The 23,199-nt window shown below is 35.7% G+C and overlaps 1 protein-coding gene across 3 annotated transcripts in view; it reads right to left on the bottom strand.

Annotated features, from left to right (window-relative positions):
* PCDH15 (protocadherin-related 15) overlaps window positions 1-23,199 on the bottom strand; it is a 1,066,306-nt gene that overhangs the window by 505,301 nt on the left and 537,806 nt on the right. For all 3 annotated transcript variants that reach the window (XM_006831105.1, XM_006831106.1, XM_006831104.1), the window contains 2 exons: window positions 20,727-20,835; window positions 10,113-10,225 (listed from right to left, as the gene is read on the bottom strand). In XM_006831105.1, the coding sequence (XP_006831168.1) occupies window positions 10,113-10,225; window positions 20,727-20,835 (222 nt within the window). The remainder of the gene's footprint in view (window positions 1-10,112; window positions 10,226-20,726; window positions 20,836-23,199) is intronic.

Below are 23,199 nucleotides of genomic sequence, written 5' to 3'. Positions count from 1 at the left end.
TCTTGCACCTCTTCAATTTTTCCATTTGCTTTGACTTCTCTACGTTGGAGAGCAAGTTTCAGAGTCTCTTCTGACATCCATCTTGATCTTTTCCCTCTTTCTTGTCTTCTTAATGACTTTTTGCTCTCTTCATGTATGATATTCTTGATGTCATCCCACAACTCTTCTGGTATTCGGTCTTTAGTGTCCAATTCATCAAATCTGTTCTTGTAACATTAGCCAGGCCCAAAGGGTGACCTTTGGGAATGGCTGAGGAGAGACTATCCTGACTGAGAGAACTGTATCCTATGCATTTCTGGTCTTAACTTGTAACCTATTAACTTCTCTAATAAATTCCTTAACTGTGATTTTGTGTTTGAGTTCTGTGTGTCCACTGCAATGGAGTATCTAACCCAGATAAGTAGAGAGTGCTGTGGGAGGAACGGTTTGGTGACATTTCTTGCAGTTGGTACTTGGAAAACGTATTTATGACTTCTACTAAAAATACTTCAGAATTTATCAAGTTACTTATTGTTCACACCACCATAAATACAGTATATTCGTGCATTCTTCCTGGATTTTTTTTTTTTTTTGTACAGTTCAAAAAAGAAAAGATATGTTCAGTAGATTGAATATAAGCAATTCACTTTCAAAAAGAGCATGGGATATGACAACAAATTCATACTGACACACTTCTCACCTTGGGAATATATTTAATAAAATAAAATCTATTTTATTGGCACTTGAAGTCATAATGTGATTCTGTTTATAATTTATTTCAAGGAAAACATGAATTCTTGCAACTCCCTGTATACCTTTCAATAATAAAAACCTTTCTCTTTGCTTCAGTTTGAGATATGAACTGACAAACTAATGACTAAAGCAGTTTGGGATGATTTAAAGAAGGTAACCCAGACTCTCAGGGAGAGACCAGATCCAGAAGACTCCTGTTAATCACTAATATTTCACACTAATTGCTGATTTGAATATGGGAATCATCTCAGTTATAAACAGTGGGGACAGCTAGACACAAAAGTATGATAGTACTATACTAGCTGTGGGTTAATGCACTGGATTGAAAAGTTGATTTGAACCATAAGGTCTGCGATTCAAGCTCACCAACCACTCCTTGGAAACCCTATAAAGGGTCACTATGGGTTGGAGCCAGCTTGACAGCACTTAACACTACCACCAACAAACAAATACCATTTCCTCAGCCTCTTCTAGCTCATGTTTGATTTCTCTAATTTTGCCTTGTCCCTCTTCTCTCCAATTTGCAAAGCTTCTGTCTGTATTGGGTCTGATCGTATTTCCACAGGGTTTTTTCTTAACCTGGAGAAAATCCCATAAAAGTGCCATCTGTGATTTGGGTTCTACGAATAGCCTATTCTTGAATTTTCTAATTTTGAAAAAATGATTAATATGCAAAATATTTTTTTCTCTAAATGGATTATTTATCAGAAGTTGGAAAGGAGTAAGAGTGAAAGGCTAACAGTCTGTGTACCAGGTTGTTCCTCAGAGGAAAATAAATGGATAAATGGCAAGCCTTTTTTGTTTTTTTTTTTAACTGCCTGGGACCATGGAGGGTGTGGAAGAAAAAGGCGGTTCCTGCTGTGCCAGAGACCCTAAAGAAAAAGCGAAGGAATTTCGCAGAACTAAAGATCAAGCGCCTGAGAAAGAAGTTTGCCCAAAAGATGCTTCAAAAATCAAAGAGGAAGGTTATCTATGCAAAACCCAAGCACTATTACACGGAATATAGGCAGATGTACAGAACTGAGATTCCAATGGCTAGGATGGCAAGTAAAGCAGGCAAATTCTAGGTACCTGGTGAGCCCAAGCTGGTATTTGTTATCAGAATCAGAAGTATCAATGGTGTGAGCCCAAAGGTTCTAAAGGTGTTGCAGCTTCTTCGCCTTTGCCAGATCTTCAATGGCACCTTTGTTAAGCTCAACGGGCTTCTATTAACATGTTGAAGATTGTGGAACCATATATTGCATGGGGGTACTCAAACCTGAAGTCAGAGAATGAACTAATCTACAGGTGTGGATATGGCAAAATTAATAAGAAGTAAATTGCCCTGACAAAGAACACATTGATTGTAAGTTCTCTTGGTCAATTTGGCATCGTCTGCATGGAGGATCTGATTCATGAGATCTACACCATTGGGAAATGTTTCAAAGAGCAAGTAACTTCCTGTGGCCCTTCAAATTTTCTTCTCCTTGTGGTGGGATGAAGAAAAAGATCACATATTTTGTAGAAGGTGGAGATGCTGGTAACAGGAAGGAACAGATCAACAGGCTTATTAGAAGGATGAACTACGCTTTCTACCATGGTTATTTTTGTAATCTGGTCACTTAATAAAACAGTAAATGTTCTCAAACTGAAAAAAATAAAGATGAAAAGAAAATGCAAACTTACTTTACCTACACACTTCTGCCTGTTTATTTTTCTATGCAACAGCCAATCTGTATGAGCAAGATTACATGGGAGGAAACATGTGAGAGGGCTAAGGGAATTTCTGAGTGGGAAGGGGTGTGTAGTGGGGAGAAGAGGTAGATAGAGACTGCTCCGAAAGTGGCTTTCCTTGGAACACTATACATTATTTAGACTCGCTGTTATAGTCTTATAGTGGCCTTTGCAAACAAAGGCTTGCCAAAATCAAGGTACTGTGACGAGACTGGATAAAAAATTACCTTTCTTCTGCCAAGCAGTTGTAGGTCACCTTGTAAGGAAGTAAAGAGGCCAAATAAAATCTCACCTCTGTGTGTCTTTTGTCATCATGTACATTTGGACAGCCAATATATTCAACTGCTATATTCGATTTATGTTCTAAGTATAAACCAGCTGAACAAATAAAGAGATGAGACAAAAGGACATCATATAATCTTACGTATTATTGATTTCCATAACTGACATGAGTTAGTTTAGCCTAGTACTTGGAGCTTTTAGAAATAGGAAAAAAAGACATGTACCTTGTATTCTTGTTTGGTACACACGCATTTTGTATGCAAATCTACTAAATTTTTAAAAGTAGGATACAACATTAAAAAAAAAAGATAATTTAGCAAATATATCAAAAATGTAATTTTAGAAAGCGTTTTTTTGTTTTAGAAATCTGTATCAGCATTACCTTATTACTAATAAAAAAGAATACTTGAAATTTCTGTAGGATAAATTTGCTCTAAAAATTATACAGAAATTTCCATTTAATTGACTTAAACTTCCCCACCCTTAGATGTCTCGCTATGGAGAGAACTGAGGTAAACCTATTAATTACCTACTGAAATGGTACTTTCAAAAGTCTGTTTCATACTTTAAACAATAAATGATAAGAATAGGACTAGCAATACATAGCTGGAATATTTTCCGAGACAAAAGGCATGTCATCCATAGCATTTGTAATGCTTCCTGTGGTCTGGTAACAGCAGCTGTATTTTTGTTTGTTTGCTATTTTGCTTTGAATGTCTCCTAACCGGAGGGCACTGATAACTTCTGTTCATTCTCCTCCCAAGGAGTGCTCATGACTTTCTGCTCTCTTTACTACTTCTCTAACTCTTTTTGTTTGCTTGCTTGTTTCTCAAAAAGTGACAGTACATATGCCACAGCAGGAAGAATAGTAACCTATACTTTAGAATCTCCTTAACTGATCAAATTAATTTTCATAGTTTTTTTAAATTGATATTTAGTCCTTTTTATTTTGAGAAGTGATGGGTGACTGTCTTTGACTTGCTAGTCACTCTCTGATCCTGATACCTGTGATCAGTCAACTGTACAAAGTTCTGTTGGAAATTCATGTGAGGGACATACTGTAAAGTAGCTGAGACAAAATGTAGACTGGCATTATTGTTTTGGAAGAATTCTATTGGCAACATGGGAAGAAAGCTGCAGGGATGGAGAGAATGCAAGAAGATGAGGCTATGGTGTGATCCCATGTGTGAGACAACGGGTCATGATGATGACAAATAGAGAACTGTGGTGGACATGGAGAATTGGGGAGATAGTCAAGAGACATTCCAGAGGTGTCTGGTTAGGACCTGATAAATCGTCAAGTGGGAAGTCATTGGAGGAAAGATCTAATGAGGAACTAAACGCCTATCTTTAGTGGACGGCTAATGGAAATGCTCTGGTAGCGTAGTGGTTACGAATCGGACTGCGAACCTTAAGGACAGCGGTTCGAAACTACCAGCTGCTCCGCGGGAGAAAGATCAGGCTTTCTACTCCCGTAAAGATTTACAACCTCGGAAACCCTGTACAGGGTCGCTATGGGTCGGAACCGACTCGACGGCACTTAACAACAACAACAACAATGGAAATGCTATCATTAATAAAAATGGTAATAGAAAGTTTGAGATTTCAAAACCGTGCATTTAGTTTCTGATATTCTTCCTTTTGGACAACTGCAGAATACTTGGAAGAGGTGTCTACCTAGGAATTGAAAATCTAGCTAGGATTTTCTAGGACTAGGACCAAGCATATAATCTCCATACTTGTGATTTCTTTGAAGTAAAACTTTTAAACATTTGTTTCTTCTGCAAGATTCAAAATGAAAGGCAGCCAATAATCATTAGAGAAGATTTGGAAAACTGAAAACAAACACATTCTGTATGACTTAAAAACACTGAATCTGAGTTTTCTATTTAAAGTTTGTTCTACACAGTAGTATCATTATTATAAAGTGTAACATAACTGATGTTGTAGTTAGTACGGTGGAGTCAGTTCAGACTCACAGTGATTCTATAGAGGGTTTCCAAATAGGTTTGAACTACCAGCCTTGTGCTTAACCGTTCAGTGCTTATCCTACAGCACCACATTGTTGTTGTTAAGTACCCGTGGAGTCGGTTCCGACTCATAGTGACCCTGCTAGGACTTCCATTATTGACAAGGAAGCTATTTATAGGGTTGTAGAATAATAGAGTCATCGGTAGGATTGTAGTAGCTGTTTTCTTAGGCTTCAACCTTTTTCAGATGTTGTCTTGTGACTCTCAAATGGAAGTAAATTGTCAGGATTAATGGCACATCACCACCAATAACCAGGCTGGCCATTTTGATTCTGTGGTTCATTTTCCATGTCAAAACCATATATATCTCTTAAGAAAAAAGAAAGGTGCTTCTCTGTCTTTTTTTTTTTTTTTTCCCTTGTTTGCTTGTTTTTAGCTTTTTGATACAGAAAATCATTTCAAATTGTGCTTTAACATAGAGTGAGACCTTTTTGTAATGAATGAAATTATTTAAGAATTTACTGTGGACAGAGAGGCAACATTTAAATCAAACACACATATTCAAATGCATGTATTCAAATACAAAAAAGACATTGGCATTAGCAACCACCAGCCTTTAAATGTTTATGGTGTTGGGGAGAAATTTACTGTGAAAAATATTTCTAAGAAAGTCCTTTTTCCCCAGAGTCAGTGCTGTGGCCACGGAGGATTCGAGAGGAGAGTGGAGCTACCGGCTAATGGGAAGAGAGGACATATATGCACAGGAGTGCCCACACTTGCAGATGATACCCACGTGACCTGGACTGGATGACTGGATGATTGGAGCTCAACCAGGAGAGGAAAGAAGATGAGGGGAAAAAAAAAAAGAGTGAACTAATACAGTCTGTATGCCTATGGAGTAGCGACTCAAAAGAGGGAACAAATCCCCACAGCAACAAACGTTCACACACCCCCACACACAGAGTGGACGGTAAAGGGCAGCTTGGACATTGGATACTCAAATGGGGAGGAGGGGACTACAAAGCAAGAAGTGACTGGCTTACAAGCTTTCAAGAGGGCACCTAGTGCTAGGGAGCATGGCGGAAGGCAGAGTCTCCAGTAGGTACTATTCAATCTGTCTGGGCAGAGCTGATGAAAGGAGATACAGATGGGTAACTCGTGATACTGTAGTGAATAATGCTTATCAGGATGGACTATGAGGGTTGGAAATGCAAAGGTAGACGTTTTGTAACAAGAAAGGGAGTGATTACTCTCCAGGATAGGAGCGGAGGCCTCTGGGACCATCAACGGAGAAGAGCCGCCGAGAGCAGGATCCTACCCAGAGAAACAGAAATGCCTGAGATGGTGACAGAGATGATGACGCAAAGTGATGAAGCGACTGGGGTCTTTGGAGCAAGAGAGGGAAAGGGACTGTGGGCTGAAAAATGGGGGGAGGAGGGGAAAGTGTAGGGGCGGGTTTCTGGGATATACCCTTTGGGTGGTTGATGATGCATGGAGGGGATTGGAACCATGGCAATGAGATGATATACGATGGGATGAATGTAAAATTAAAGTTCTCCCATGTAAACTACCATATAACTCACAATAAAACATTAAAAAAAGAAAGAAAGTCCTTTTTTTATACTATAAATAGGTAGGTTTAGGGTTTCAGTATATCAGGTAGAAGCAAAAAATGCATTAAAAATCTGCCCTCTTGTAAAGGTGGTGGTTGTTAAGTGACATTGAGTCAGTTCTGACTCACAATGACCACATATAGGGTTTCCAAGGAGTGACTGGTGAGTTTGAACCACTAGCTTTGCAGTTCAAATTGACCTTTCAGTCTAGTGCTTATCCTATAGCGCAACACCAAGACACAGGAAACAATAAACAGGCAAGTCTAATTGAATGATGACAGCAAACACAGGGACAAACAGGAAATAAAGAGTCTTCTAAACTAGTGATCATCCATTTCCAACAAAAAGGTTTTCTTTGTTGAAAACTGAAGCATCAATGTGTAGTAGATTGTTGACAAGAAAAGGGAGACATGATTCAGGAATAGGAATAGTATATGTAGATGCTTGGAGGTTAGAAAGAATATGGTGAGTTTAAGGCAGGGCCAGTGGTTCCGTATGTTTAGAACACAGAGTATGAAGTGTTACTAGTAAGACCTAAGGAGCAATCTATTCCTAACTTGGAAAGAAAATGGGTTAAAAATAAGCCTGCTAGAAAAAAGAAGTAGGTCATTGAGTAACAAACTGAAAAGAAAGGGGGACCACAATTAATGATATTATTATTGATTTTAGTGAAATTCTTGTATTTGATTGTTAATCAAAGAGATTTAAATACAAATATAATTATTTTTGAGCAAATTAGAGAGTAGATTATTGATTATGTGCCTTTCTTACTGTTCAAATAACTCAAGGTTAGTTCCTTTATATTCGCATGTGTATATCAACTAATGATACTTTTAAAAAGTAATGAAATTTGTAAAAATGAAGGTGAACTTTCTATTATAGATATTTCACAAAGGAGCTAAAACCATTATAAACTAGCATCTTTTAAATAAATTTTCTTATTTCTACCTGAAGCTTTATGATCACCTAATTTATCACCCAACCGGGAAGATTTTTGGCATGTGAAAAAAGCAACATTAATAATTACAGAAGAACAACGGGGATAAACATGAACTGCCCTGAGCAAACTAAATTTATGACTCTCTTTGCTTGAAGAAATGTCATATTAATCTGGCAGGTCATATTGCCTAAAAAATTATGTTGAACTTACAGTTAATTACACCTATGAAATATGTGCCTTATTTTAAATATGCTTCAATAATTATAATTAACTAATCTTTGAGCTTTTACCTTAAAATAAAATGCCTTTTTTTCCCCAGTTGGACATATTTTAATCCTTTAATATCCTAAACTTTATAAAGTAGTCCATTTTGTCATCTTAGTTCTACCTTTATATTTTTTTTATTTGTTAGTGTGCTAAATAAATCATGGACAGAAATATAAAAAAATGAAGATGATAAATTTCTAATTTATGACACTTAGAAACTTTGAAATGCTCTCAAAGCTTTTTGAAACAGATTTCATTGCGGTCTAGGAATATATTACATTTTACTTTATTTTTTCTCTGCTTCCAAAACAGAAATTGGGATCAGGCCCAATACAATCTTTTATGCTAATAAAACATGAAGCATTATTAAAGTAAGAAAAAGTGAAAAAGTTGAAAGACATACAACAGAGAGAACTGGCAAACTGTAGTACTTCGATGGATCCCTGAACAATGCTATAATGCTTAGCTATTATTCAAGCAGGTGGCACATTATTATTCTTATAGATTGATACCTTTGCTTATTATCCCCTCGACTGCACATAAAACACAGTAATTTGAACTTAATAATGCCCATAAAACTTCCATTAATAATATAAAGTGTTATTAAAACATAAAAAATTTATCTGTGACCTGTTCTAATTGATTGTATTTTTCATAATTGATGGACTGAGTTACACTTTTCCCAGGTACACTGGGACAACTGACTTTGATAATAAGAAAAAATAATTGATTTCAGATTTCAAAGGCGGCAGTTTGGAAACAGGGCTTTGTCAGTACCTTAACTCCCAGGGAGAGCAGCACAGCATGACTCCAGGTTGACCTGACAGTATACAATGGATACACCTTTTTGAGTTTCATAGCGTCCCATGATAATTAAAATAAAATAGTGCAAGATGAATCTCATGCCTGGCTATTTTATACAAATGATAAAAGGAGAATGGCTTTCTTTGTTGGATGACTCCCAAACCCCTACTGAAATGAAATCCAAGGAAACTGCAATCACACATAAGGCTCTCTCTGTGGTCTGGTCTATACCTCATTTCCCAGTTAACTGCTTGTAGCCTGCTTTCTCATGGCCCTACGCCTTTACTTCTGCTCTTCCTTCTGTCCAAACACATTTTTCACTTTATTCAGAGGTCAACATTTAGCTTGGAACAATCTCTAGAAAATCTTACCTGAGCCTTTACATTAATCTAAATGTTCCTATTCTGTGCTATGTTGGCATGTCTTCCCGTTAGCACTTGAAGAGCCTTCTTGGATTTATCTGCTTCTATGCCCCTTTCCCCTTCTATACTACAAGCACTTCAAATACAAGGGGCCAATAAGTAAGCACAGGTTTTAACAGATATAATATAATCAATGTGAAGAAACTAGCTCCTAGTTTGAACTAAGATGAAATGCATGTGAAACTAATACTGTCTGCAGTTAGTTAGATTTGTTGATAGTGAAGCTAGACAACCATCTAAGCAATTAGGTCTGGCTGAAGTGGAAAGGACAAGGCTTTGACTTAGATCAACTTAGATTTAACCCTCCAGCCCGATGCTTATTAATAGTGTAATAATGAATCAATCACATACCCTCAATGAACCCAGTTTCCAAAATGTATTCATGAGCACAGTACTACGATTAGAGCAATAACACAGTGAAAACACCTTGAACAATATACACGAGCAGTGAGATTCTCAATTTCCATTAATAATTTAACATTTAAAAATTGTAAGGGAAATATAATAGGGTTGCATTTTCAAATATAATATATTAAAATTGAATTTTACATCTTTTCCTACCAATAAATATATATACAAAGATATAAAAGTGTCATGTACTTACTAAGTGTCTTTAGCTTGTATTAAGTCATTTCATTTACTGACAATGCTCTTGTCCTAACCACCATAGCTGTTTGTCAAATTGATACTCCTGCTTTACTGTCAGATGGCACTTTCTCAAGGAAAGCCACAAGAATTCACTGTCAGCTCATCTGGGTTTACACAGTGACTTTCATTTGGAGTTATTATAACATACTGGATGTTTTTCAATTAAAATTATAATGCTAAATGCTTCCCCCTTGGCTTGAAAATCTTTTAGGTCAAGCAACATTTTTTAATATAAAAAAATAATAGTGAGACACATATAAGAGGAATCTCTGAGCAAGCAATAGCTTTAAGTTTGATGTTGAAAAAATTAAGTGAAAACATTATTAGGATTGAAATTTAAATTCACAAACATTTACAATATACAGATGAGATATTTTTCACGCTTAAAAATTATTTTTAGTAACATAATAAATGCTAGAAAATAAGATCTATATTATGTTGTAATAAATGTACTTGATTAGGATCTTAGATAAAATATTCTTTGATATAATATGCTGTTATTTTTAATAATCAGCATAATAATGATATAAGAAGCACTTTAGAGAAATATAACATAATATCTTCAAACTGTACTTCACTTCTTTTTCTATAAAAATTTTAGTTCTTTACTGTCCAAATAAATTAAAATTTTTATCACATGAAAGTGCCTGCAGTAGCCTCTGCAGGTTTCTTTGACTAGCAGTTTATAAACACAATGAAATAAGAAATTAGTTTAATTTACCTTAATAACTAAATCAAATTTCTGATGAAAGTCTCTGTTTACTGGCTCCAAGAGACTAAGTTCTGCAGTCCTAGGATGCATATGGAAAAATCGTGGGTAATCCTCAGGAGTCCCTGAAAGACATTGAGAATTCAGCACATAATTGAGAAAAATAAGTAATAAGTGTATCTGTTTTATTTATTTCCTTCATTAGCTGAGGAGCAAGATCACAATTTCATTAGTAAATTAAGTTTTTAAATTCTGCAGTCTCAGGAAAGCAGACTCAAATGCAGTGTACTGTTAATTAGTTATGTACACGAGAATGAAAAATACTTCTGGTTTGGATGCTTTTCCAAATATATATATATATTTTATTATTATGAGAGCTTTTTTTAATTTGAAACTTCATCACATGAAGAGTGATTTTCACTATAGGGAGAGAAAATTTGTGATCACAGAATTGCATTAAAATGCTTAATTATAGCATTAGAGCATGCATGGTCTTTCAGCATGGCTTGTAATAAACAATAACTGGTAGTTTGGACCAACTATCATGATGCTTGGATATTAATCTGAGTATATTTTTTTCCATCTGGGCTTATATTTTATGAAGAATCAACTTTATTATGCCAACTATATTAAATTTTGATGGTACACTTAATGTCTGTAAAGGATGTCTCCTAAACAGAGGCATTGTAGTGAGATAAAATATCATTTTTCCCTGTAAGAAATATTCTCATGACACTAACCATGTCATTTTCAATCTTGTATGAATGAAAAAAAGATCTGGGTGGTTCCATACTATAAGCACTGGACTAGGAACCACAAAGTCCATGGTTGGAGCCCACCAGCTGCTCCACAGGAGGAAAACCAGGCTTTCTGCTACTGCAAAGGTTAAAAGCCTCAGAAACCCTATACAGAGTCACTAAGAGTTTGAACTGATTCCAAGGCACTTAACAACAACAACAAAATGTATGGAAAAGCTACAATGAAATAGAAAAATGAAAAATAATTGACACATTTGATATCTGGTGTTGACAATGAATATTAAATATACCATAGACTGTCAGAAGAGCAAACAAATTAGTCTTGGAGGAAATATAGACAATAGCACTTAGACAATATCACTCATTTACTCAGTCTAATTTCCAAAGAAGGGCAACATACTCAGTATGTGTAAGAGAAATGTGCTTCATAGGGTTTTTAATGGATGAGTTTTTAGAAGTGGATTTCTAGGTCTTTCTTCCAAGACAGCTCTGTGTGGACTTGAACATTCAATCTTTTAGTTAGAAGTCAAGTGTAATCCTTTGCATGTCACACACTGTCATTATTCATTGCTATTGTTGTTGTTACGTGCCATGGAGTCAGCTCTGACCCATAGCAACCCTGTATAGGGTTTCTGAGGAGTGACTGGTGAGCTTGAACCATTAGCCGCCTTGCAATCAAAACTGATTTGACAGTCCAATGCACTGGCCTACAGTGCCACACCAGGACTCCAGGACTCCATTGTTGTTAGTTACTATCCGTTAAATTCTGATACATTGTAACGCATGTATTACAGAGTAAAACTGTTCTACATAGTTTTCTTTACTGTACTCTTAAAAGAAACAGATTGCTAGGGTTATCTGGCAGTGAATACAAAAGACCCTATAAAAATTGATACATTTGATTTATGGTGTTGGAGAAGAATACTGAAAATACCATGGACTTCCAAAAAAACAAACATATCTGTGTTAAAAGAAGTATAGACAAAGTGTTTCTTAGAAGCCAGGATGGCCAAACTTTATCTCTCATATGTTGGACATATTGTTAGGAGAGACAAATCACTGGAGAAGGGTATCATGTCTGGTCAAAGACAGAGAGGAAGACCTCCAAGGGGATGGTCCGACACAGTGGTGATGGCAATGGACTCAGGCATGGCCAGGATTGTGAGGTTTGCCCAACAATATATATCATTGGAGTCCTGGTGGGGCACTGTGGGATAAAGTGCTGGACCGCAAAGTCCATTTGAATCGCAAGGTCAGCAGTTCAAACTGACCGGTTGTTCCTCAGAAACCCTATACAGGGATGCTATGGGAACTGACTTGACAGTACTCCAAAAACAACATTAGTTGTTGTTGCGTTAACTGCCATCAAGTCACTTCCAACACATAGAGACCCTGTATAGGGTTTCCGAGGAGCGGTTGGTTAGCCTGAACCACTGACCTTGAGGTTCACGTTTCAGTTCAGCACATTAACCCACAGCACCACACCAGGATATGTTACTAATTCCACTGAGAAACAGAATGGAGAAAAGTCTGAAAGGAAATCTGATTTGAAAACCAGTCTTCAAAATCTGTATCTTTAATGTTATGACAACAATAAAATGAATGGACCCATTTATTTTTAATTCTTACAAAAGGATTATTTTTATCATCATTGGCATTCTATTTCTAAATATAATGCTGGAAAAGAAAATCATAATTTTACATAGAAATATTTTCAATTTGGCATTTTTTCATGTGTTTAAATTACACCTGCTACATGATGTACAAAAGGCATTATTAGTTGATGATGGTGAACAAACTGATATGCTTTGCTGTTGTTAAGTACTGTGGAGTCAGTTCTGACTCACAGTGACCCTGCACAGGGTTTCCGAGGCTGAAAATCTTTATGGGAGCAGAAAGCCTCATCTTTCTCCCGTGGAACAGCTGGTAGTTTCGAATTGCCAACTTTGAGGTTAGCAGCCCGATTCGCAACCACTACGCTTACATATGACTTATTTATATGCTAGTAAATTACCAGGACTCCTGGTGTGGCACTGTAGGATAAGCACTGGACTGTTATCTAACAGCTGCTCCTCAGAAACCTTACATAGGGTCACTATGGGTCAGAACCAACTTGAAGACACTTAACAACAACAAATTGTCAAGGTATTAATCATTATTAGTTTTTCCATTAATAGGCAATAAAGACAGTTAAGGACTACTAATCTCTTTTTATAAATAACCCACTGGAGTACATCAATGTGTCACACACACACACACACACACACAAAAAAAAAAAAAAAAAGCAAGAAAAATAAAGTGAATACCAACTAAGATGAGATATAATAGGCTGAGTAACCAGAGACAGAGGCAATAAGGCCTGGTGGAAAGTAAATGTATTTATTCAGTTTTATAATTTAATGCAGAAGCTCTGCTAGCATAATGGTTATGAACTGGTCTGCAACTCTCACGGTCAGCAGTTCAAAACTACCAGCCTCTCTGCAAGAAACACATGATGTTTGCTGCTCCAGCAAAGATTTTCAGTCTCAGAAACCTCATACAGGATCACTATGAACCAGAACTGACTCCATGGCAAATACCACCACCAAGATCAAAATTCAATTGCTCCATTCTTTTATTTAAATGAAGTCATTAACAATATTTACCTACAAAATGGAGGGAGAAGGAAACTCCTCTCACCCTCCGTCTGACTCTCTTATTTTTTTGCACAAAAAAAATGATGGGCAAAATGATACAGTTACAACAATAATAAAATTTTTAAAAATTGGATAATTTTTTCTTAAATTATCTTTTGATTTTTATATCTTTCTGTTCATTAAATCTATGTTGTTACTGTTGTTAAGTGCTGTTGAGTCAGTTCCAACCCATAGTGACCCTATATAGGGTTTCTGAGGAGCAAGCTGGTGAGCTTGAACCACTGACCTTGCAGTTCAAATGGCTTTGCAGTCTAGAGCATTAATCCACAGCACCACACCAGGGCTCTAGATTAAATCTATGAGGGTAAGTAATAAATATTGCTAGTAGGGTTTACAGTTTTTACATGGACTCGTTTGTTCTAAACAAAATGTGTTTAAACATGTCTATAATCAGTAGACAGCTGAAGGCAGTTCTCTTGTCTTAGTCTCACTAATATGCCAACCAAAAAAGGTCCAATCAAAGTAGTAGCTTCTTAGGGGACCTGCTGGGCCAATTAATGTTGTAGCATAGAAGTCAGCTCAGCAAGTTATGGTGACTGTTTTCTGGAATTTGTTGTGTTAAATACCAACCAGTAGGTTCTGACTCATAGTAACGCTGCATAGGGTTTCCCAGTAGTGGCTGGTGGGTTTGAGTCACTGAACTTTCTATTAGTAGTCTAGTGCTTAAATGATAGTGCCACACCAGGGATAATTTTGATATCTTTCCTTGAAGAACTCAAGACAGTTACAATGGATTTTCAGGTTCAAATCTACCAGCTCCTCTGTGGGAGAAAGATTAGACTTATCTGTTCCCATAAAGATTTACACCGTTGGAAAACCTATACAAAGACACTGTGAATCAGGACTGACTTGATGGCAACAACATTATGAAGTTTTAAGTAATTTGAAAACTGCATTGTGAGAAAAAGGCCAGGACTTTTGTGCTGAACATTTTTTTTTTTCCATCAAGACAATGAACTTGCTTGTTGTTTGAGGATAACAAGGGATCACCTATGAGAATTTCATTGGGAAACCTTACCCTATCTATCCTACATCCCTATCCTTGCCCCTTGAGAGTGTTTATTATTCCCCAAATGCAAAGAACTTTAAAGAGAACATGATTTGTTCCCCTTGAGGATGTCAATGTTGCCATTTTGACATGATATAAATGGAAAACTATAGAATTCTTCTAGGACAGGCTAGAAGAATGGAAACACAGCCTCCAAAAATGTATAGACCAAGATGGAGGACACATTGAGAAACAAGAGCATTTTGATCTTGCTGTTTAATAATAGTTTAGAGGATTTTGTAACAATATCTGTTGATTTACTCTTGGTAAGTATGTCATAAAGATATTTTAAATGTCCATCAGTTTACCAAATGAATGTTTCAGGGGATAAAGAAATCATGGAACTTGTCAAGAATATGTGCAATATAAAATAAAAATTATTGTTATTACTGTTTTTGTTAAGTGCCATCAATCCAGTTCTGATTCACAGAGACCCTGCATAGGGTTACCGAGGAGTGGCTGATACATTTGAACTGCTTACCTTGAGGTTAGCAGTCTGGTGCATACCCTGTATCATCACACAAGAATTACAAAATTAAATTAAAGACTAGCCCATCATCTTGTATCAATTGAAGTAAATACATACTTTATTATATCTGTGTTCACAGCTGGAAAACACACACTAGCATACACCAGTTCAGCATGTCCTCCCAAATTATTTATGATCTTGGTTTAATGAAAATCTTATATTATACATTACATGGAGCATCAATCATGCTATTGCCATTTTCATATTCTCTGGGCAAGCTTTGCAAAACGGTATGGCTTTGAATAATATCCGAACACTCTCTCTGTGTCCTTCATTTCCCTTGGCTTCATGAGATGCCCCCATTACAAACTGCCACCAAGCCTCACAATCCCAATAGGGATAAAGAGAAAATGGAAAACTGAGGAAAAGGTTTAGCTCATTTTTTATATCAGCTGTAAGGAAATTTAGGATTTTTGAGGTTTAGCTTGGGGCCACTGTTCATTTAAAATATCAAAATATTTGATACTGCATCAAAGTTAAGTAGAATTAGAACTAGACACTACTCAGGACTAAAAAAGGACATGAACTTGACATGTTGATTCATTTTTTAGCTTACTGATTCTTATAAAAACATCCCTGAGTTAGACTTGAACAGGAATATGTTTTCATTTTTTAAATAAATAATTTTTAATAAAAATATTTTCTATCAATTTCTAGCATGAAAGCATTAGGAACTCTGTGGGTCTTCTCTCCAGTGACAGTCATAAAAAGTATTGTATGAAGATACATATTAAAGTCTATAGAGATTGTCTTAAGGATGAACGTCAAATGAAGTAATATCTGTTCAAGAAAATTAACAAAAAAAAACTAAAAGTGAGCATTCCTGTTATTTAAAACAAGACCACTCCCTGTATCCACCTTTGTATCTGAGAAAGGCAGAAATTTCTCTAGTCTGCTGCAGTCAAGAATACAGAACTCCTTCTTCCTCTAGCTGGAGCCCTCACCCTGCCCGGAAAATCATTTTCCATGTTTTTTATCTGTCTTCAGCTGCCTTTTGCAGAGGCAATTTCCTAGGGGAGAACAGTGGAAATGTGGGAGATGTCTGTGAAAACAACCAGATGTTGTATATAACAGAAGTTATTTTTAAAGTAGCCATTCTAAAATCATTCATACAACTTAAAAAAAATAAAATTGATTAAAGAAGCAAAATATGGTACGGTCACATTGTTATACCAAATAGAGGGCATCTGTAAAGATAATTTTTTTTTTTTTTTTTTTTTAAGAATCAAATGGAAATTTGGAGTTCACGATATAAGTAAAAATAAAAATATAGGGTAAGGCATGCTATATAAGAGCAACCACAAAAATATGGTGTGGCTATACTAAGATTAGATAAAATAGACTTTAAAACAAAAGAAATTAAGAAGAGTCCTGAGGTGACACTGTAGGATAAGCACTGGACTGCTACCTACAAGGTTGGTAGTTCAAAGCCACCAGTCATCACTCAGAAACCCTGTATAGGGTCTCAATCAGTCAGAATATTCTCGACAACAGTTAACAACAATAGAGGTTAACAGGGACTCTTCATAGTTATAATGTCAATAAACTGATGATATTACAAATAAAAGTATATACATATATATACCCAACCCATGCCTCATCTGTCAGTTTGTTGTACTGTGATGACTTGTGTGTTGCAGTGATGCTAGAACCTATGCACTGAGGAAGAGGTGTCTTCTCAAATTCGAGTCAACCTTAATGACACATATGGAGCAGTTTCAGGACCTTCATTTGGCGATGTGACATGAATTTAAATGAGAAGAAACAGCTGCAAACATCCATTAACAATTACAAATGGGAGTATACTATGAATTCAGAAAAAAAGGAAATTATCAAGAATGAAATGGACTGCGTAAAGATTGGACATTAATGGACACATATCACTAGTATTGGCCATTTTCCATTGGGGAACCATACAGCCCACTATGCTGGGAACAGCAAAACGAAGAGGATTGGTGTCACATTCACTATCAAAAAAGACAATTCAAATTCTGTCCTGAAGTTCACAGTTGCAGCAATAGGATATCCATACTCCTAACCTACAAGGATCGAGGGCACTTAACAACAACAACAACAACCTACAAGGAAGACCAATTAGTATGATTGTTATTCAAATGTAAGTGCCAATCACTGATGTCAAAGATGAAGAAATAGAAGATGTTTAACAACACCTAGTCTGAAATTGATAAAATGTGCAATTGAGATGCATTGATACTGGTGACTGAAATGAAAAAGTTGATAACAAACAGAAAGTATTGATAGTTGGAGAATAAAGCCTTGGTAAACACCGTAAGAGATTTCATGATAGACATAGTCATTTCAAGATATACTCATTGTTGATAATTTTTTCAACAAAACAAATGTCAAGTATATATGTTAACCTCATTAGATGAAAAACGCAATGCAAAAGCTCAATAGAATCAGCCCAAACAAGTTCAGGCATCTAGATGTGGAATAGACCATCAATTGCTCATATGCAAGTTTAAGCTGAAACTTAAAAAAATGTAAACAAATCTATGAAAACCAAAATAGTGCATTAAATATATTTCTGACAAACTTCTAGACAATCTCAAGTAGAGATCTGATACACGGAACACTAATTACTGAAGACCAGACAAAATAATGCAGGTTGTCCTTAATGAAATGACACTGAGGACATCATATATGAAACACCAAAATGGATGTCAAAAAAGACTCTAAAATCTGTTCTTGGATGTAGGGTAGATAACGTGAAAGGCAGAAACAATAAAGTAAAAGAAATAATATAGAACATTTCAAAGGGCATCTTGCAAACACAAGGTAAAATTTTATACTTAAATTTGTGAAAACTAGAAATAAGAAAACCAAAATGGATAGACACAGCAGTTTTTGAGCTAAAATAACTGAAGAAAAATTCAAGCTTCATGTTGCAATATTGAATGATTTTATGATCAAAATGGAGTCCTGGTGTGGTGCTGTGGGCTAATGTGCTGGACTGCAACGTCTGTTTGAACTTCAAGTTCGACTGTTCAAGCCCTCCAGCTGTTCTTTGGAAACCCTCTATAGGATCACTATGAGTCAGACCAACTCCACACCACTAATAACAACAACAATTGTTAAAATAGTGAACAAAGCAGGAACCATCAAAAAAAAAAAAAAGAAGAAGAATTAGTGGTCATTCAATTATTTATAGCAATTAGTATGTGATCAGGATTCAATTACAGTGAAGAAATAAATCCAAAGTGCACTGAATGGATCTGTGGGAGAAAACAGTCTCAAAGAACTGACAGAATACCAATTGAAATGGTTAGCAAATTGATGTCATGCTAGAAGTGCTCATTTGTCTATGCCAAGAAGACAGCTACCTGGTCAACTGGCTGAAAGAGATTCATATTTGTGCCCATTTCTAAGAAAGGCAATCCAAGAGAATGTGAAAATAATTGACTAATATGATTATAATCACAGAAAGGAAAATTTTTGCTACAGATAATTCTAAAACAGTTACAGCACTGTATTGACTGAGAACTGCCAGAAATTCAATCTGGATTCAGAAGAGGGCATGGAATGACGGTTATTACAATTAGTGTCAGGTGGATCAGAAAATTGTGAATATCTGAAAGATGTGTACCTGTGTTCTATTGACTATTCATAGGCATTTGACCGAGTGAATCACAAAAAATTATGGACAAAATTATGAAGAATGGGAATTCCAGAACGCTTAATTGTGTTGAATGTTAAACCTATATATAGACCAAGAACAGTTGTTTGAACAGAACATGCAGATATTCCTGGTTTAAAATAAAGAATGATGTGTGTCAGGGTTGATCCTGCATTACCATATAGAATTCAATAAATATTGTTGAATCTGTCTGTTTTATTTTTCAAACACAAATTCAAAAGTGGCCTAGTCTTCATTAAGAAGTGTATAGTCTCTCTCACATACACATATGTCTCTTTGATGGCTATAAACTAAGAAAATCAGCAACATCCCTATTTTAGCAAAAGTAATTTGAGAAGAGCACTATATCAGAACTTCCTCATTTTTGTTTTTGGAGCCATTACCAGTAATTACACAAGTATTTTGCCAATTTCTGTGGAATTCTGATAGGAAATTTGTTGTTGTTTTGTTCCCTTGAGTCAGTTCCAATTCATAACAACTCTGTATAGAGTTTCTGAGAGTGACTGGTGGGTTTGAACTGTCGACCTTGCAGTTACACCTGTGCAGTGCTTATCCTACAGAACCACACCATAACTTTTCTTAATCTCCAGTGGGCTTTAATTGTCTTGTTTGAATTAGTGTTGTTGTACATAGAATCATCCTGACTTAGAATTGATTAGCTGGCACCTCACACCAACAAATGCCTAGACCCATGACCACTTAGGACGGTCTTATGTTATGTTCATAAACTGTCAACAATTTAGTAATATAATCTCAGAAAATGGTTCACAATATGTACATACAGTTGACCAAAGATCTGGAAAATAATAAATACTGATAACTTTTTTACTACATAGACTACAATATAATATTTTGGAATATGTCTAATATATTTTGGTTGTTTTGCTCTAGTTATTTTTCAAGTATATTTCAAAAGTGGCCTTGTTTTCACTAAGAAATGTATAGTCTCTCACATACACATGTCTCTTTGGAGCCTATAAACTAAGCAAATCAACAACATCCGTAGTTTAGCAAAAGTAATTTGAGAAAAACACTATAGTAAGAACTTGTTCATGCTTGTTTTTGATACAATTAACATTATTTGCACATAAACCAGGACAAATATGGAAAATTGCTGTTGTTGTTGTTGTATGCGAGTGTGTTTCTACTCACTGCAACTCTGGATAGGATTTACAAGAGCCACTGGTTAGTCTGAATTATGGATCTTGCTGTTACTAGTCCAGTGCTAATACTACAGCATCACACGAGTCACAAATTTGATAGCTTATGTGTCATTGGTTGATTACAATCCTTCTTATTCCAAATGACTATAAAAAATAAAAAATAATAAATTCAACCATCATTATAGTGATCCTAATACATACCTATAATTCAATAACATAAGAATAATATGATAGTTTCCAAAGAACTGACTTCTAATCACAATGTTGATAGTTCAAAGCCATTAACTTCTTCACAGGAGAAAGAGAAGACTTTCTGTTCCTGTGAAGATTTACAACCTTGGAAACCCTATACCAGGTCACTGTGAGAACCTGCTGGAAGGAACCTAACAACAACAATTCAACTAGTAATAAAATACTAATAGAGCAAACATTTAAGATTTTCATTTGACTTTAAAATTTGTTTCTTATGAGATGATATAGTGAAAGAATCCAAAATGCAGACTAAATATATTTTAATGCTTTTGTTTCTCCAATAAAGTTTTCCCAATTGTCCTTAAACACATTTTAAAGGAACTAATTCTGAGGGGAAAAAATCTTTACATTATTATTATTTTCCAAAACATATTTGTAAAAGGAATAATCAATCATACCCAAGAAGTAAGGTTTTGTTATACAATGTGGCTTTTTAAAGTTATCTGAGGGATTTGTTTGTTTGTTTGTTTCTACATGATTCTAAAATGACAGCTGATAAATAAAAAGTTAGCAGATACAAACCAACAAGAATGGAATAGAGGATGCCTGGCCGATCTGAGGGTGGCTGAATATTCCGGTCTTGATCAAGGGCTTCAATAGGTGGAAGAACAGTGATGGGGTTCAGTACTTCCTGAAAAATAATTCACAGTTTAGTTTGTCTGCATTAAGACCCTACAAAAGAATTGACAATTAGATATTACAGTTTGGCTAGTTCGATAACATCTGGGTCATTAGTTACACTCAGGTTTGAAGATTTGTAACTTTAAACCTTTAACTCTTCCATGTTGAATCTGAGGAGGAAGAGAAGTGTCAAAATGAAATGACAGAGTAAATACATAGATGAAATTTTATACCAGGAGTTGATCCTACAACTAGAAATGTATGAAAAAAATTGAATCTTCCCTGGAGAGTTTCACTAAAGGAAATAAAAGACCACCACACCATCCATGAAGTAGAGATTTGTTCCTTGACTTCAGGAAATATTTTTATAAATATTTGTTCTTCTGAATCTATTCTTCTACAAGTCACCTGCCAGTTGTCATACTTTGGTGGCTTCTGTGTTTGATGCTGGAAGAATGTCACTGGTAATTTAAATACCAGTAGAAGAGGCAACTACTTCTAACTAATTAGCCACTGAAAACCTTATGATTAGCAGTGAGACCTTGTCAGATACAGTGCCATAGATGAGCTCCTCAGGTTAGAAGGCAAACAAAATATGATTAAAGAAGACCTGCCACCTCAAAGTAGAGTTGATTTTAATGATGTGGATGGAGTAAAGCTTTTGAGACCTTCATTTGCTAATGAGGGCACAACTCAAAATGAGAAGAAATAGCTGAAAGCATTCATTAAAAACTGGATTGTGGAATGTACAAAGTATGAAACTAAGAAAATTAGGTATTGGCCATTTGAATTTTATAATCATATGGCTTAATATGCAGGGAATGATGAATTCAAGAGGAACTTTTCAGGTTCATCATCTAATAGAACATTACAAGATCTAAAAGTATAATGCTGTGTGTCATAGGATAATATCCATTTACTTACAAGTAAAATCAGTTAATACCACTATTACTCAAATTTACACACTAATTTCTCAAGCCAGTAATGATGGCATGAATGCATTCTACCAACTTCTTCAATTCAAAATTGATCAAACATGCAATTAAGATGAAATAATAATTACTGGTGGTTGCAATATAAAAGTTGAAAAAAGAAGAATCTGAAATTGGAAAATAAGGCCTTGGTGATAGAAATGATGCTAGAGATTATATGATAGAATTTTCAAAGACCAACCAAGTACATATTGCAAATGCCTTTTTAAACATCATAAAAGGTCACTAAGCACACGGCTATCACCAGATGGAACACACAGGAATCAACACACAGGAATCAAACTGACTACACTGTGGAAAGAAATGATGGAGAAGTTCAATATCATCAGCCAAACCATGGTCAGACTATGGAACAGACCATCAATTGCTCATATCCAAACTGAAGGTAAAGCTGAAGAAAACAAAAACAAGTCAGTAAGAGCCAAAATATGACCTTGAATATATCCAAACTGAATTTAGAGACCATATCAAAAACTCATGTGATGCGTTAGACAGTGAAAAATGAAGATCTGAACAGTTTAGGTATGACAACATGAGCATCAAACACAAAGAAAGAAATAGGACATAAAAAGACACCAAAGAAAGGAAAGAAAAATATGATGTCAGAAGACACTCTGAAACTTGTCTTTGAGTATGTTGTTGTAAAGTACCATGGAGTTGGTTCCGACTCATAGTGACCCTGCACAGGGTTTCCGAAGATATAAATATTTATGGGAGCAGAATGCCTTATCTTTCTCCCGTGGAACAGCTGGTTGTTTTGAACTGCCGACCTTAAGGTTAGCATCCCAATTCATAACCACAACCAGAGCTCCTTGTTTTTGAGTATGGAGAAGCTAAAGTGTCTTTAAGACATGAGGAATAAAAGAACTGAACAGAACATTTCAAAGGACATCTCAAGAAGACAAAATCAAATATTATTTGAAATGTGCAAAGACCTAGAATTAGAAAACCCAAAAGGAAGAACAGGCTCAAAGGGAAGTATTTCTCCAACTGAAAGAGCTGAAGAAAAATTCAAACCTTGGACTGCAAATGGAAGGATTTTATTGACAAAATGTTGAATGGTTGAAAAGCATCAAAAGAGGATGGAAGGAGTACACAGTCCCTGTACCAAAAATATTAATGTTCAAATCATTTCAAGGGTTTGTTGTTGTTGTTAAGTGCCATTGAGTCAATTCTGACCCACAGTGACCCTTTATAGGGCTTCCGAGGAGAAGCTGGTGAGATTGAACCACTGATGTTACAGTTCAAATGGCTTTGCAGTCTGGCGCATTCCTACTGCGCCACACCAGGACTCCATTTCAAGGAAATACAAAGAACTGATGGTACAGAAAGAAAAAGTTCAAACTGCACTGAAGGCACTGGCAAAAAACAAGACTCTAGGA

Source organism: Chrysochloris asiatica, unplaced genomic scaffold (assembly GCF_000296735.1).
Source record: "Chrysochloris asiatica unplaced genomic scaffold, ChrAsi1.0 scaffold00003, whole genome shotgun sequence".
NCBI classification, from domain to species: Eukaryota; Metazoa; Chordata; class Mammalia; order Afrosoricida; family Chrysochloridae; genus Chrysochloris; species Chrysochloris asiatica.
Note: the sequence above shows the minus strand (reverse complement) of the source record. Positions and strands in the feature narration are given on the sequence as shown.